The sequence below is a fragment of the Necator americanus genome, chromosome V, assembly GCF_031761385.1.
Source record: "Necator americanus strain Aroian chromosome V, whole genome shotgun sequence".
NCBI classification, from domain to species: Eukaryota; Metazoa; Nematoda; class Chromadorea; order Rhabditida; family Ancylostomatidae; genus Necator; species Necator americanus.
The window spans coordinates 10,680,131-10,698,158 of record NC_087375.1 but is presented as its reverse complement, the minus strand read 5'-3'; the positions used below and the strand labels follow the sequence as shown (position 1 = coordinate 10,698,158).

The following is an 18,028-nucleotide window of genomic DNA, read 5'->3' as shown; positions in this document are numbered from 1 at the left end:
CTAAAAATCAGCTATTGGTGATTCACGAGATGGTGAGACGTGCGCACCAATGGGGTGGGATACGGTTGTATCACTGTGGTGAGGCACGGGTGCAACCCCTGTGTGAGACGGAGGTGCATCACTAACTTTTGCAGTGATATTAACGCCTTGAGATGAATTTACCTACTTGTATAACTCACTAAAATATATATTAGATTGATCATAAATAACTTCTGCCCAGGTACATGGTACCTATTGTTATGGTTTACGCGTACAATGGGTTACACAAACAAGGGATTTTTGTTATGTCGCTTCAAAGGTGGAAGTTGTCCTTAAACAGCAGTCTGGTGGTGTGCACGGTACGTTTAATTTTTTGTTCACGTTAAAATTGGAGGATGAAAAAAATACATTTGTGCCTTGTAACGCTTTGGGAATTTAAACAAGGCAATAGTGCTGCAGCTAAAGCTAAAAAAATGTGCAGTGTGTACGGTGAAGGAGCGATAACCGATCGAACGGTGGGAAATGCTTTGCTAAAGACATCACTCCACGAATCTGAGGTGGTACGGATTTCACGTGGAGTATTCGTATACGGGATCGTAGATAGTGGAGAGGGGGATGATTCCGTCCATCTCTTCCTAATTGCCGTAAAAAACGGCCCGAAGATACGGCTTCAGGCGTTCTGGCGCACTATTCCCTACAGAGAGTTCGACTGGGGCGCGTCAGCCTTGTGCGGCGCCGCATCTTCCGGACCGTTTTTTACGGCAATTAGGAAGAAATGGACGGAATCACCCTCCTCTCCGTAATCTACTATCCCTTATAAGAATACTCCACCTGAAATCTGCACCATCTCAGATTCGTGGAGTGATACCTGGAAATTCCGTTCCGGACATTTTTCGAAAGGCGAACCAGGTGGGACGGGGGGAGGGTCACCCGTGCGACTTCGGCGTACGATATTTTGAAGTCAATATTGAACAAAATCCCAATCAAACAACGAAAGAGTTAGCAGAGAAGCACATTATGCCACAATAAACTGTTTGTCGCCACCTACAGAAATGTATGAAGAACAGAACGGAAGTAATTCATTACTCAACCTAATTAAATAAAAATTAGCGCCTAACTATCATAAATTTGGTAAGAGTCCGTTGTCTTTCCGTTCCATTGGTAAAAGTGGGACATGGATGCCCCACTAAATTGTACAAAATCCATACATGAACGTTTTCCCGCCAAGTATTCACAGTTTTCAGGCGAACCCCGGTATTTCCAGTCAGTGGAACTGAAGGATATGACATTTGTAGCGACCGGCGCAATTAATCATTTGCAAACTCTACAAGCAACCAGATCCGGATTCGAGTGCATAGCAGAAGTGGCCGAAACTATGAAAGGAATCCACTTCTACTTGTATTTAAATCGTAAAAACTCTTATCAAAAAAAGCCGAGTCACTTACGGAAAACTGCTCACTACAATGTGGACACACGTATCGTGGAGAGCATACATCTCGTGGATATCGTACCTTAGAGAGATTAGGTCCTGTAACGAAATAATATTGTATTTGAAAACAAGTGAGCAACGATTGTTTGGGAAGTGATTTTGATTTTGACAAGTTCCCAATGCTTTAATACTCTCTACTCAAGATTATTTATGTTTAACTTTATTTTGTCCAGAAATTTCTGCAGCAAAAATAAACATCTTTACTATAAACAACATTCCGAACTTTCAAAACATGTCGTCGATTTATGGGAATTGAAAGATTTGTTAGAGAAGCTATTTTGCAATTCAATTACTTATAAATCAAATGATAATTCCGCCGAAAAATTTTACAATTCAATTAGGGAAGCGTTCGCATTAGTAATTCGTACTAATAGGCGCTGATCCATAGGTTTTTAAGTGCTTCTTTATTCCTATCTTTCTTTAAAAGTGGAAATCCCTTAAAAGAGGCAAAATTGATTTAAAAAAGGAAAAAGGTATGATCAATCAACAAAAAATATTAAAAACAATTGGAAAGGGAAGTAATAAGGCAGAAAATAAATCCACGAGGTAATAAAAACTGATGATTTGGTTTGTTTGAATTATGGGCAGAAAGTACTATTTTATGGCTATGGCGGAAATGATGATACCAAATAGAAATTAAATCTGCATTGATTCATTAGAGATATGTGCTTAAGAAAATAATTAGAGAATCTAATTCATTGCTAAAAAAAGCATCAATTCTTCTACGTTCATTCTAATTCTAATTCTAATTCTAATTCTAATTCTTCGTTTTTAACGAAAAAAGTAAAAAAATCTAAATCTTCGTTTTTAATTTGAAAAAAGGTGAAAAAACCATTTGAAACTGAAGAGGAGATTTCTGTTATCATAAATACTCAAGAATTTGAAACGTCGAATAATTGAGAGAATTTCAGCTAAAAAAAATAATATAAAAAAAGTTACCTGCTGGATACGGTGGAAGGGTTTCGAACGGGAATGCTTGTCCGGGTGGCCATGAGAAATGATGCACTTTAGAGGGAAGTTCGGTAGTTTCCGGTTGCTTTTCCTTCATTTTAACTACTGAAAAATTAGTTTTTTTTCTAAAGATCTGTCTTCAATATCTAATAATTTGAGGGGGAAAAATTGACTTCAACTTTAGAAGAGAAATAAAACACTGGCTGGAACAAGGATAAAACGAAAATCCACATTTATTTGTATGGAAATAGAAAGAAATATGAGAACATCGTCTAGGATTACACTCTATGTCTCACCAGAATAGCATGTCTAGTGGTTGTTGAGTGGGTGAAGGTGTTCAAGTATGAGCTCGAAGGCACACAACTTGTACGTCAGTATCAACGAACGAAAAAGTGCAGTGGAAACACGATATGCTGCTGATTCTAAACGTCTCGACGGCTCTTTGATTTTGGAAAAAGGTCCCAGACAAAAGGTCGATAGCTCGGCTGAGTTTGAAAAGAAAGACAGCGAGAATCCTGGATATCCGTGGGAGTGTAAGAGAATTTTAGGATAATATGTGAACACTGTAAATATTATAGGCGTCAATTAGATGGAAGAGATCCGTAAGGATCTTTCAACTTCAACTTCTTAATTATTTTTGCATTTAAAATTGAAGTTTTATAGATTTAGAATAATAGAGTTTTGTAGAGTTTTGTATTTCCCCAACTAAACTTGGAAGGTAGTAGAGTTTTGTATTTCCCCAACTAAACTTGGAAGGGTGGGGAATAAGACCTCTCGATTGAAGTTATCCTCGGAAAAAAGGGCGGAGATCTTGAGAAGCAGCTCATAAAAATGGGACAATAGAAAGATATTTTTGTGAGGAAAAAAAGAAAAAAATAAGAACCCTTTATAGAACTGTACTAGGTCTCGAAATGAATATGCAAGATTATGAAAATATGTAATTCCATAAAGAAACTGAGCAATGTGAGATACATCAAATGTCAATGTCAGATGGGATCGCAAGTGGGAAAAGTTTCTTGCCTTTCAATACATATTTAACAATCTTTACATTTTCAAAGTAGGACATGTACTTTTAAAATTACATTATCGATTGTCTGAGAACTGATACGAAGTGTTCTGGGGTAAAAAAATATTAGTTTCGTTGATATATAAAATTAACAAAAACAGATAAGCAAATAACTCAAACAAAAAAAGGTGTACATTAACTCGCAAAAGATTTGAAAGAAGAGATGAGGAAGTAACATGGAAGGAAACAAGTAGATGGACCGATAAACAAGCAGGTAAACAAAGAAACAAACAAATAGAGAGACTGGACCACCTACACACTAAGAGACAACTATGCAGATATTCGAATACAGCTGATAGCAATATAAAGTTAATATAAGGTAAAAGAAAGAAAAAAAAAGAATAAAAGGGATGGAGGATGAAAGAAGGAATGATTAGATGAATGAACGAATGAATGACTGAACGAATAAATGAGGAAAATTAGGTCATAATGAGCTAAGAATAGTAATTTCCAGGCTGCCGTGCACGATAAGTGGAGGAGTGCTTGAGATCACTAAAGCTCGTCGCTGAAATGTTTCGAGAGCTCGCGAAGATCCACTAAGCTCAAAAAGTGCCCGTAAACGGCAAAAGAATGTGCCGTAAATCCAGACCGACACAGTGCTTTGGCGTCCCACAACGAACACAAGCGTCATCATCTGTATATGTACATACATCAAGGAAAGGATTTCTTTAGAAAAGAATGAGGTTAACATGCGAAATGGCAATAAAATCGTCTTGTGTGAAAGGAAGCAAAATCGCGGTAGGCGACCGACCGGGATTTCGTCACGATAACATCGACGGATAACGTCGCGTTGATGGAATGCGTTTCCGGAAAACACAACCAAAACTCCATAACAATACGTCGATGTTCTTAAATTATACGCAAAAAAGAACATTCTACAGTAATTTCAACTACATAGAATCATTCTCGCTCCAGTCCAAAGCATAAAAGCTTGGTTAAAAAATAATAAACCAATCCTTGTTCGAATTAACAAATCATTTCATTCGAAAAGAATAGATTCGGAACAAATATGTATGAACTAATTGAATTATGTTTATTATTATAACTACACGGGTAACTGGCAGGAGGTCCAGAAAATCAAATAAACTAGAGAGTTCTGTTATAAAATGTAACATGGGAACAGAAAGGGGCTTTTTTTGAATATTCTATAATTAAAAGCAAGCCGCAGTGTAAAAAGACCGCGCAAATTTAAAAATGTTCATTGGAAATTATTTTAAAGGAAATTCCAGAAAAAAACAGCTAGGAAGAAAAATGAAAAAAATGAAAAAGCAAAAGGAAAAAGAGGGATGTTGAGTAAATAACTACAAATCAATTTTAAAAATACAAAAATAATTTGCTGTTCTTTTTTTTGCTAGGAATAGTTCGTAAAAACTTCGGTCGAGCTCCAGCGATAGCATGAAGAAAGTGTTGCCTAAGAGGAACTGTGCATCCCACAGCGAGATCACACGAGCGAGCGCAAGCGAGAACAAGCAACAGATCACAAGAATTATAGACTTTGATACCGTCAACAGTGATGCAAAAATTTGCACTCATAGTTAGAAATAAAATGATCGGTACATAAAGTTTTTTTTTCGGGAATATCAATAACGGCGAGCGTCAGCGACACTAATACCTCGGCAAAATTACAGTCCTTGCGTATACTATTCTGATACTTGATTTATTTCTCTATTTTTTCGGAGATTTTATGTCAAAAAGATGTTTAGGCGATTGAAATGTTTATTCGGAGCGAAAATTACGTAAGAAAGAGACGAAAGAGCAGCGAGCGAGCGCAAGCGATGTGAAAGTGCAGAAGGTTCTATGGTACGTTAGAAACTCAGGAGTAAACAAACGAGGGAAGAACTTGTCCTTGCGTTCATAAGCAATCCAGCAAGAGGAAATGTAGATATTTTTAAGTTTCGTGGGAGCTGATGTGGAGCCGTGATGTAAAAAAAGTATAATTAAGCTAATTAGTTAACAAATTACTGGATGACGAACTGTAAATGTCTGAATTTTGATATGGCAAGCAAGTAGCGCATTTGATTACATATGTATGCGCGAAGTTCCAAAGAGACGACGACGCTGTGGGCGTGGTTGGCGCGTGAATAATTCCCCATAATGCCGCTAACATCGGCCGACGAACAAAAATTCCTCCATCGGCGACCGACAAAATTTCTCAAACAACAGGAAACTCGGCTAGAACAATCAGATTCGAATCGCTTCTTATACAACGACTAACTCATTTTTGTGCTGAACCCGGACGGCGGGAAATGATTTTAAAATTTGCAAAGCCGATAAACTCGGCCACGTTCTAAAGCTTCTTAGTTCATAGGTCGAGGATAGCCGTGTCTACAAGAGTCCAAATGACAGCAAAAAAAAAGGAAAAACAAAAGGCAGTAGATAATTCTAAAAAATAAATTTCAAGAAATAAAATTCTGTGAGATGAGCGCTAAGAAATTTTTGGAAATTTATCCAGAAAAAAACTGATGTGATGGAGGAAAAAGAAAGTGTATTTATCATATAAACCAGAGAAATGGCCCAGTCAATGTAAAAAAAGAATTTCAGAGAAAGAAGACACGGTTTCGAACTGGGAAAAATTGGAATATGATTGTAATATTCCTTACTTGCTTAATTATGCCAAAATTTTGAATTTTTGAGATTTAGCACCTACTGGAAATAAATAAGAATCAAAGAAGAGTTCAAAAAGAAATGAACGAAAAAAATCCAGTTTATTGGAAATGGTTCTTTCGAACACATGACTAGACTACAGTACACATACATACATACAGTCACTGTCAGCAATCGTTGAGCGCTACACTTTCTTTAATGTTTTATTTGTTTTTGTGATCTTCACCTGTTTTGAATCTTTTCGCTCTGAGTGACATTCTTTTCTTCTCGTAGGTTAACAAGTAAAGTAAGAGGAAAGTAAAATAATGGATTAGAGAGGTAACAGTCACTTGAATAGGAGAAGGTTGCAAAAATTTGAGAAAAATTTAGTGAAAGGAAATGACTGAAGGGATCAATTCACAGAATTGAAAAGAAATAAAATTTTAGACGCGAACAATTCAATTTGCGCTTAATCGTGTGTAATGAGAAAAAAAAAGAACATTAAAGGTTTTTTCTGAAATATTATTTCGAAAAATAATCAGAATCTCCCTCTCTCAAATAATTCACGTAATCGATTTCTGAATATTCGTTATACTTATTGATATTTGGAGAGAGACATTTGACATTTCGGTCTTTTCGATGAATAATTCTCGAACATTCGAATAATTCGACTTCTTTTCGTATCGGTTTCTGTTATGATTTGATGGGCTGATGTAGAATACACTATACCAGCAGCAACTAACGTCACATTAATCCAGATCATGCCAAGAGGAAAATCCAGAAATCCTCTGTTACGTCTGAAGCGGCTGATCCACCAATCAGAGTATGGTTCTGACCCACCAATCACAATTTTGTTCCAGAAATCTCCCCGTCGTACGAGATAGAAGGAAAGAAAAATACTTGAATGATGATTTAATATGTGAGTGGAGAATGAATTGTTATTTAGGTTCACGACAGATCAATAGTAATCGTTATTTCAGGGGAAAAAACGACAAAAGAATGTGGAATGAAACAAATTTTTATGAAATAGCATTCACGCCACCATTCGCGTAGGCGTAATCATGTTCTCTGTCAGCTTTATCACGGTGAAGCATGTTTCCACTGGGTTCCCCTTTGGTTTGGCCGACGTCCAATCGACTTGCGCCAACGAGGGTAACGGGTTTGCGATGTTGAATGCGCAAAAAGATGGATGAGGTGGTGATGAGGCGGAAATCAGCAACTCAGTTGCCAGATCACAGCGCTCTGATCAACGAAACATAAGAACAGTATCTAGAACCTGACGTATTAGACGCTGATGAGAAAGCAACTGTGTTTTTTCCTCCCTCGAAATTTCTGGAGCGCCGGGGGAGGGGGAAGAATGCTAAAAGGAAATCCTGAAATTTCAGAGAAGTAGCAACAAGAAACCATTATTAAGAGGTGTTCGTCCACAAATACGGACAGAATGATCGTCGCAAACACTTTAGACCTCATTATTGCGCAATATGTTCTTTCCTTTGGGAAAATATGTATTCTATGACCGTGACCTCATTTTCTGGATGAAGAGAAAAATCAGAAAGGACAGTGAAAAAGTTGAAGTAGACGGTAGCAGTGAAGAATTGCAAAAACAAGAAGAAAAATAGGAAAGTCAGGAGAGAAGACGTCCTACTGCATAGAATTAACAGAAAAAAAAAGGTTGGAAAAGAATACCAAGCAATTTTAAATGAATCCCTAAATGTCAAGAAATAAAATGCCGTGTGATATGCACCAAGAAGCTTCTGAAAAACTTCCGAGAAAGAAAACTCATGTGCTGAAGAAAAATGACGAGAAAATGAAATAAAAAGAAAATGCATTGATTTTCTAAACCAAAAAAAATAGAAATTCCGCTATAGAAACTTTGAAATGAAAGTTCAGTAAATGTAAAGTTTTTTCTTTGGTTGTAACGAGGATTATGTTGCTAAAATTAACACTTAAAAAATAAATAATTGGTCAAAGTCTTAGGAAGAAAAATAAAATAAAAATAATGCCTCTTTTGTCTGGGCACACCTGATCTTTTGGTGTTCAGTCCCACATTTTCTTCTTGCAAAAAAAATTCGTTCCAGAGATTTTTCAGATCTTTCAGGAGAAAAATGTCTCCTAGGTTTGGGATGTTCCGGTCAGGAAAGAAAAGAATCTATAGAGTAACCACAGAGATCACATACCGAAAATACGTATTCCAGCAAATTTTCCGATTTCGGACAACCGCAGCTAAGTTAAAACAAATACGCATTAAACGAAAAACCCCAGGGAAAAATTGAGAGTCACAGGAAATTCTGAAGGAAATCCAAATCAACTTAATCAATTAATAGACTAATTTTGAGTTACACGAACGAGTAGTTTACAGTACTCCTTTTCAACGGGAATATCACGTGAACATATCGTGACAACGTAGTAGTGGTGCCGTAAACTCGTCCTTCCTCCTCCGTTGATATGAGCTTTATTTTTGGAGCAGATATAACAGCTAAGGTGGTTCTATGCAACTGCAATTTGTATTCATCTAGTACACATTAAAACTCGTCCAAATCCATAACGATCCACATTTATCGTTGGTTCTGCTTCTAATCAACACGAGACGGCGGAGAACTGGTACTAATACTGGGAAAAAGCAGCAGTTAGATGCAGAAAATCCCTCCTGGCGAATACGTATTAATGCGAATGAGTCAGATAAGAAGAAAATTCCGGCGAAGATTGAGACAAGAGATTAACGGATCGCAGAACAAAATCCGTGAATCCGATAGTAGACAATTAGCGTAATGGAAAAAACGTACTATTTATTCGAGAAAATTCCGAAATTAACTCATCGATCAATAATTAAATGAATGACCATGAAGGGGACGTTCAATGGCTGGGCGAAACAAGTGAATTCTATCAGGGCAGTGTATGTGTCGTCAGCTGACGTCACACCACCACCGCCGCCACCACCATCATCCGCGTACAAGAAGAAGGGATGCAAATTCTCGTCTCGGCGGAACTCGTTCGACGAACGAACGACGGACAGAAGATGGCGGCGGTGGTGGTGGCGGCGGCGGCGGCGACACAACTGCGGTTGTAGCCCGTCGCATCAAACGTAAGACGATCGTCCTTTTCAAGTAGGGTTAGGAACGGCGGAAAAGTGACACGATGTGGGCCTTCGCAGAATTTTATGGATCCCGTGGATCCTATTCAGGAGAAATTTCTACGAGATATCAATCACGACAGCTGCTAGATATCGTGGTTAACACGAGAGCCCATTAAAGGTTGCCAGACGCGAACGGCTGAAATTGGTTAGCTGATCTGGTTTGTAGGCGGTTACGCGTTCAAGAATCTTACCATTAGTGCTCTTACGAGTTTAATGCTAGCTTAGCTGATAGTTAGTGAAAAAAGCAAAAAGTCTCTTAGTTTAAAGGTTAAAGCACCTAAAGCGATCCAGAGATACACATCAAAGCTTCATTACTAGCTGACTTTACTCAGCACAGAGCCAATAGATTTTTTTTTTCAAAAGCTCGAAGAAAGGAAATTTTTTTTATGAGGTTACAGTTCTCTTTTTTACTTCGTGAGAAAAAAAGCCAAAAAAGGTTGGTAACACCTTTATTAAACACAAATGTGAAGTTCAAAGAAAAAAGACCGAAAAAGACGAAATGAACGTGAAAAAAAAAGATGGAGACAAAAGAACGAGAAGGAAGACTTCGATGAGGGGATGAAACTCATGAAACGCCACCGTATCGGAGAGATAAAATTTATCGCCGAAAGAGACCTTGAGCTTCCGTTGAGCTCTTCTCCTCCCGAAATACTCTATATTTCCACGATCCAGCACCGCCGCTGTATTCATCATCCTTAAGGTTAACCTAGGCAAAGATAGTGACGTTCCCTGATCCATCTAGGTGCTGAACTGACGAGACGACTAAAAACATAGAGGTATGTACATCTCGAAGAGGGAAAGTTCATCGGCCTTCGCAAAAGTGAACTCTTTGCTGAGCGCGCAGCACGAGTAGAGTTCTTCAAATATTTGATTTCAAGATCTGTTTCCGCATTTCAGGACCATATACCGTACCTCAAACGAGAACTTTCAAAAATTAAGAACCCCTTAGCCCTATTTTGTTCATATATCTAGTCTACTTGTGCATTACAGTAGCATATAAAAGGGATAAAAACACTTGGAACAGAAGCAAAAAGAAAAAGAAAAGAAGGAGGAGACCGATATTAGAACTGATGCTAGCAACATTGGTGGAGCAGAAACGGTCCAAACCAAGTTTCAGATGTGATTTGAAAGATCTATCGGGTAAACGCAGTGAATTCCATTCTTTTTTCTTCATGTTCAAAAGCTACTTTGTCTTATAATTCCTGTGTCTACTATAGAATTACATTTCATATTTTCCTTTCTTTTCCTTTCTTTTCTTTCTTCTTTTTTCTTTTTTTTTCAAACATTTTCTATCGTCTGCATATAGTTTTTTTCCCTCTCCCTGGTCCATTCTACTTTTCATCTCCGTTGCATCCCTATAGTTTTATTTTTTGACAGTATTTTGTTGAAATTCCCCTACAAAGTACTCCGAGTCATCTTCGCTTCCTAAGAGCCACACAACTTCCTTCTCATTGCTATCCTTATTTTCTTTTCCTTTCATCACATCTCTTTCATCTATTTATGTTTGTCACGTTTTTCTGGATATGTGAACACTTATCTCATTGCATTATCTCTCTTCCTCTCTCAAAGAAACCCCATCACTATATTTTCTTTCAAATTTTTCAAATTTTGTAGAATTTCTTTGTACGATTTCTTACCTATGTAGTGATTTCGCTTGCAGCACGATGTCGTCGAACCAGTTTCTTGCAGAACACTCTGACATACCGTATCCAAGTCTGATCGTTGATCAGAAATCTAACGAACGAAGTCCAAGTTTTTTTCCAGAGAAACTGTACAGCTCTTAACCTAATCAAGAAGAATAAACATCCGGGTTTTTTTCTTCCTATCGGAATTTCCTTGAAATTACATGCTTCCTCGTTTTCACCCATCTAACCCTTTTCAACGAGATGATTTAATATGAAAAACATGGAACATCTGAACGCAATGTAGCATACAGTTTCTCTGGTTCTTCTCAAGAATTCGTTCTTTCATCGTCCACATCGAAAAAACCGCACATTACACTGTGAGAAATGTCCGTTGGAATGTATGGAACGCAGATGAGATCAATATCGGGAGAAGTTTGGTAACAGAACATATGTCTCTGATTTTTCCAGAACTTTCTGGAAAGAAACATGAGGATACGATAGTTAAATAGGGGACGATTTTCGCGTTGTATGCCATTACATAGGTAGTCTATGTCTGTTTCATTGCCAATTAAAAGTTAACGATTGTGATGAGCCCCCCTTAATTACCGTGCGTTAATCACCTTGCGAATATAATTACGTGAGTAGTGCTAAACTTAGAAGATGAGAGATCAATGTAATGAAGAAATGTGTTGCACGAATCGAAATCCTTAAAATAAACACCGGACGCATCCTTTAATTAGTGGTTTTATTGCGCACACGTGATCCGCCGTATTACATTCTTTGCATATGCAAACAGTCGGGAAATTAGGGACATTTTCGGCGGGGCGGGGCAGGCCGAGAGGAAAAAAGGAGGATGGGGGTGATGGAAAAGATTTGGGTTAGTGTAAAGGTATATAGTAAGAAAAGACAACGGATTTTTTTTTCTGACGGGAAAAGGAAGAAAAAGAGGAGGAAGAAAGTAGGCAAAAGCGGAAAAATTGTGCAAGAGCGAAGTGAAAAAAATGCAAAAAATTCCATTTTCGTCATCTTTGACTTCTGCTTCTTTATACCGCAATTTGCATAGATTAAAATTAATAATAATAACAGTAAAAAAATAAAAATAATGATAAATAATGGATAAATAAGTGCAGACTCCTACATATGTATACTCCTATATAGGATTCCTCTCTCTTTTTGCCAGAACTTGGATCCTTTCTTTACTCCTCGCTCAATAAGGGACCCACATTAAGGCAAAAGAAAAACATAATGATGATAGAAGAGAAAAAAGAATGAAAAAGAAGATGAGAAAACTGACTAGAAGGTAAAGTGAAAAAGTAGACGTCTTTGACCACCGGTGGGTGGAGGAGCTGTACGTATGTGGAAAAGTAATTAGTAGGACGATGCATTCGATGTATTTAAATGAATTCTTGGCGTCGAGTGTTCAATAGGCCGATTTTTTTGAATCATCCGAATCCTGGGGTCAATCCTAGTCCGAATGATTCGAATACTCGACGTACGAACAGCAATGTTCAGATAGATCGGTACATTTTTCTACTGCTATGTTATACGTAGTAGTTCTGCGTGGATGCGGAAAACATAATACACGGATGGAAAAATAGTGATAAAATAAAATAAATAAATTCTGACGAGAAACAACTACGCAGTCGAACCGATGAAGATCCAACAAAATGAATTTGAAAACAGGGAAATGCTGAGGAAGTGGCGGTGTCCTGAAGAGATAAGCCAGTTAGAGGGGAAAAAAGATTGTAAATGTGGTGGGGAAAAAGAGCAGAAGAAGTGAAATAGGGCAGATAAGGAAAATATCGTTTCCAGAAACGTATACACTTTACAAGAGCACAAAGGCTGATAATACTGATAAGGTGAGAATAATTCGTGGAAAAAAGTGCATAAAATTGACATTTCACTGACATCTGCCAATCTCTCCATGTTTCAACCATCTTTTTCCGCTACATAATCTCCTGAGCGATAAATGTCGTCTGTTGAAGTTGTTGAATCGTTGATAGGAAAAATGCACACAACCTGTGTTTTGAGAACAGTTCGGACGAGTTCTCACGTATTAGTGGACGCGAATTCAGAAAGTAAAGATGTATAAAGTTGAACGAGAGACGATAAGATGTTACTTATGGTCCGACTGGGATATTTCGAGCTTATGAGAGCATCCACGAGGATGATCTGATATCCCACCATTCACCTGGGGAGATGTACGCGAAAGCCAATAGCAAACATCCGAAACGCCCATCAATGATGAATATCTCTCCGGAAGCAAAAAAAAGGAGGAAAAAGTTGGATAGAGCGAATTGGTGTCCATTTATTACATCATTTTTATATTTACATTTCTATGTTTAAAAAATAACTTATAACTGATATAATAATTGCAGAAAATTCGACCTATCAAAGCTCACAATTCCACTTCACCACTAAACCAGCAATTCTGAAAATTTACGTTTTTTATGTTAAAAAAAATGTAGCGGTGATTATAAGGAAGTTCTAAAGACGATGGGGACCAGTTATCGCATCCGTACGGTATTTCATACGTTCATGAGGAGTGTTTGACGTCCTATGAGATCTATCGATTAACTGTCATGGTAATGGGAGGTGCTGACGGGAGGTCACGGCCAATAGCAGTCACCCTGAACCGCCTCCATTTTCTATATAACGTTATAACTGTAATTGCGAGGAGGTATTTTAAAAAACACTGATTAAGAACATTTGGATGGCGTGGTCGGTAAAAGGTTCCGCTGCGACTGCACGATCGACCGTTGGTTCGGGACCGCTCCAGAGCCAACCAAGGCTTCCATTTCTCCGGAGACACATAAATTAGTGTCTGACTTCTCTGAGGGAGGGCAAAAACACTGATTTGATAGGTCGGTTGATCCCGAGAAGTAATTTATGGACTGCACGCGAGTTCGTAAACCTCAAACGACGAAGTGAAGCGAACGCGTTGGCGTATCCCGAGGGGATCGGCTAACGCCAGACACTCTATCCATTACCCTTTATTTACGAAAAATTCAATTTTAAAATGATTTTAAACATACTTGCAAATGTTATTTGATGTACGTATTACTGTACATATTACTATCAAGTTTTAGAATGAAAGATGTATTTATGTTATTCTTACTTGTGGATTTAAGTTTAAATATTGTAAATTATAGTACCACGTGGAACGATGTTGATAAATGACTTACGAACATTTCAAATTACGAACTGTCCTTTGCAACGTAACTCGTTCGTGAAGCAAAGACGGTCTTTTTCAGACTTTTCCTTCTTTCAAAAAATCTTCGACTTTTTAAAATTAACCCCATAAAAATATATATCTGTTTAGTATACGAAAGGAAATAAATACAGTATAGAATTAAAAAGAAGTGGATAGATAATCACAATAAATGATTGTCGAAAGGGAAATAGTAGGAGAACATGAAGAAGTTCCTAAACACTTAGGTAATTATCCAGTCACCTTCTGTTCAGAGTCTGAAACTACTCCGGAAGCTATCGTGCACAGCAAGAAAAAAGCAAATTTTCAAACATATTCACCATTAAATGGCCACGAGCCATTAAGTCCTTGAAATCTCAGGCAGTTATCTTATACTGTTTGCGTTTGCGTGCTTACGTAGGTGTGTGAATGTCTCTCGCTCCTGCTCTCGCTCTCGCTCTTCCTATACATACGAAAACGATTCTTCTGCATGGTATACTGTAAAAAGACAAACAAACCATTTGAAATGGCCGGCAACACGACGGAGGAGAATCGCCGTCAGTGCACTGTTATCTTGCATTATAAACGTATTATTGCATCTGAATAGGTGTACGAGAAGAACGGAATGGCGTTATACCGCGATCGTTCGCGATTGGCATAATTATCACGCCATTCCCCCGGCGACAACAGTCCGGACATTGGTGTACTGTAGGGACAAAGTTCTACTCGTTAATTTGCCGATAGGCATGTGTCAAGAAACATTGTTAACACACCGTATTACAGTTGACGAGTCGTCAGATCCTGGAAAAACGTCCGCAGATTTTGATCTACTGCATAGGTCGCTAGGGTCCCATTGAGGGCCCTTCTGACGTAGTTTGCTACGCAACCGTTTCCTCAAATTGAGTGGATAGCGGTTAATATGTTGTTTATTGAGTATAGAAACTGTTTGAATGCTTTTTGTCCGATGACAAGGCTCTTGAGAGGATAAATCACTTATGGATCTGATTTTTCCAGGCTCTGTCGGAGGCTGGAATGCTAATTGTTAATGAAGATCAATATCAATGTTAGGAACACCTCAAAAAGATTAATGACGATTTGGAAAAGTTAGATCACTTTGAATTTCACTTCAACCTCATCAAGCGCCTCATCCACAACAACCTTACACCCTTACCGTAGGAGGATCACGGCCGAAACCAAGATCAGAAGGCCGTGAACCTTTCCGTTCATTTCGGTAACTGTATCGATATCGACTTCAACGACTTAAAGTACACTTTTCGCTGTGAAACATGAGATCTCGCTTACTAGAAAAGAGGGAGAAACCTAAATGGAACCGTTAACCTTTCTAACCTACACTTAGTCCTAAGCGATTCAGAAATTAATGGCATCACCCCACGAATCTGATGTGGTACGGATTTCAGGTGGAGTATTCGTATACGGGATTGTAGATTATGGAGAGGAGGATGATTCCGTCCATTTCTTCCTAATTGCCGTAAAAAACTGCCCGGAGGTATGGCTTCATTCGTTTTGGCGCACCATTTTGCACAAGAGGTTCGATTGGAGCGCCAGTCTTGTGCGGCGCCGCATCTTCCGGGCCGTTTTTTACGGCAATTGAAGATCAATATCAATGTTAGGAACACCTCAAAAATTAATGACGATTTGGAAAAGTTAGATCACTTTGAATTTCACTTCATCCTCATCAAGCGCCTCATCCACAACAACCTTACACCCTTACCGTAGGAGGATCACGGCCGAAACCAAGATCAGAAGGCCGTGAACCTTTGCGTTCACTTCGGTAACTGTGTCGATTTCGATGTAGGTTTCGGAACTATTCTGACATCGATTTTAACGAAAATATCCTTTTTCGTACAACAAAACAAGAAAAAAAAAAGACTAGTAGATATTTTCTCGGCAGAAAAATCCGCTACTAATCGATAAAAGCGCTAAGAAGAAGGTGCTGGATCAGCGGGATATCGAAGCAATTTAGTTCTTCGTATCTTAATGCGTATGTGCTTGGTTGATCGTGGAAAATGAGGCGAAGCATTACTTCGAGGCAGTAATATCCTCGTGAAGCGCTTATGGATCTGTTTCGTGGATCCCGTGAAACACTTCAGAGTAGAATTTAACGGTTGTGTCACCTACTTCTCGAATCACCTCCAAATGAGGTTTTTTTTAAGGTTCTCAAAGGTCCCCCCAGACGCTTAAAATCCATGTCATATTATATTTCTTAACTATATATATATCATACTATTTTTTTATATTTTAATATTTTGTTAAAGCTGCACTGGTGAGATTATGAGCTCCGATGAGTAACCCACTCGATTACGGACCATTGTGTCACCATCTATCGGTTCTGCGCGCCAGGATTTGAGAAGTAAATCCATCTTCCATCACCGATGCCTATTCTTGTGGTGGCAGAAGGCTCGTTCGTTTGGTACTTTTTTAGGTCCTAATTTAACTATTTCTATTATTTCATTAGCTAGTAAATTAGTTGATTTCGTTATTTAATTATCAAATTTATCCTAGCACAAGCACATTAAGAAAGTGTTGTGATTATGCTAGAATAAATTTCTAAACACTGTTACGCAGTTTTTATTGACCGAAACAAGGTTGTGGAAGTTATAAGCAATTTCTCATTGTAATACGTTAAAGGCGTCACCCCACAAATCCGGGGTGGTACGGATTTCAGGTGGAGTATTCGTATACGGGATCGTAGATTATGGAGAGGTGGGTGATTCCGTCCATTTCTTCCTAATTGCCGTAAAAAACGGTCCGGAAGATGCGGCGCGTGCACAATGCTGGCGCGCTCCAATCGAACTCCTTGTAGAAAATAGTGCGCCAGAACGCCCGAAGCAGTACCTTGCGGGCCATTTTCAACGGCAACGGAAGAAATGGACAGAATCACCCCGCTAATCTACTATCCCGTAGACGACTACTCCACCTGAAATCCGTACCACCTCAGATTCGTGAAGTAATGCCTTTAAGCTCGCTTGATGTGGCATTGTTCGTTCCAGATGTCTTGTCTCGGAATCCGGAGAACTCCGGGGCTTAAAATTCACAGCAGACCATCTCTCGAAAAACGAATTCATCGTTAATGTTTGTCTCTTACGGTTAAGTAACCGTTTTCTCTAGGATAATGTTAGAATTTTCAACATTGCATTTCTTTTGCTTGCTTGTATGCTTATTACTGTACTTGCGCCTTTGTCTTTTTTCTAGTCATAATACGGAAGAGTTGTGACCTCAATTTTTTTAGATTCCTATCTAAGAAGCTTAAAAATAATCAGTCATAGTAGTAATAGACAAATGACAACCAGACGCACCAGTGCAGCTGCAGCTGTAACCTCTATTCTGAGGACTTTTTCAAATGACGGAGAGGTTCCTATGATGACGAGATTAATTACAGAAGCAAAAATCACTGGAAGAGACCAAACGATCAAAAGTTCCCATTATTTTCGCATCGCACAGCAACTACATATTGCCAGCAGCTGGTTCCCGGTTGGTCCCAGGAAGATTGAGATAGAAAATGAGGGAACAGAATACATTTCTCCTCATTTTCTACCGCAATCTTCCGGATCGTTAATTATGAAAGAAGTTAATGAAAATGATATGACGGAGAGAGGATGATCTCTAAGCGACCATTCCGGAAGAAAACGAAAGAATAACGAGAGGAGAACATGGATTCAAGTTTATCTAAGCATCTTAGAGGTTGAGGAATCGGGCACGCCATTTGAGCGGATCGATAGCGGCCGAAATGCACAAAAGTCAAGGGGGCTAGCTTAGAAGGGGCAAAAAACCGCTATGATTTCATGGAAGCATTGCTGGAACTAGAATTAGAATTTCGAAAGGTCTAAAATAATTTTTAAGAGAAATAATTAGTAATTTTGGAGTTAGAATGAGAACTTGAAGGAATATAGAATAGACTGAGGACGTTAGAACTTAAATTCATGCTGAAAAATACAGAAAAATAGTGATAAACATTTTAATATCTCAATCAAACGACCGATAGCGCTCCTGA

The 18,028-nt window shown here is 38.4% G+C and overlaps 1 protein-coding gene across 1 annotated transcript in view; it reads right to left on the bottom strand.

Annotated features, from left to right (window-relative positions):
* Positions 1-18,028, bottom strand: part of RB195_013506 (uncharacterized protein) — a gene marked incomplete at both ends in the record, with an annotated part of 34,412 nt that overhangs the window by 930 nt on the left and 15,454 nt on the right. Inside the window, 2 exons of the mRNA XM_064203354.1 lie at positions 1,425-1,507; positions 2,408-2,524. Of these exons, the coding sequence (XP_064059235.1) occupies positions 1,425-1,507; positions 2,408-2,524 (200 nt within the window). The remainder of the gene's footprint in view (positions 1-1,424; positions 1,508-2,407; positions 2,525-18,028) is intronic.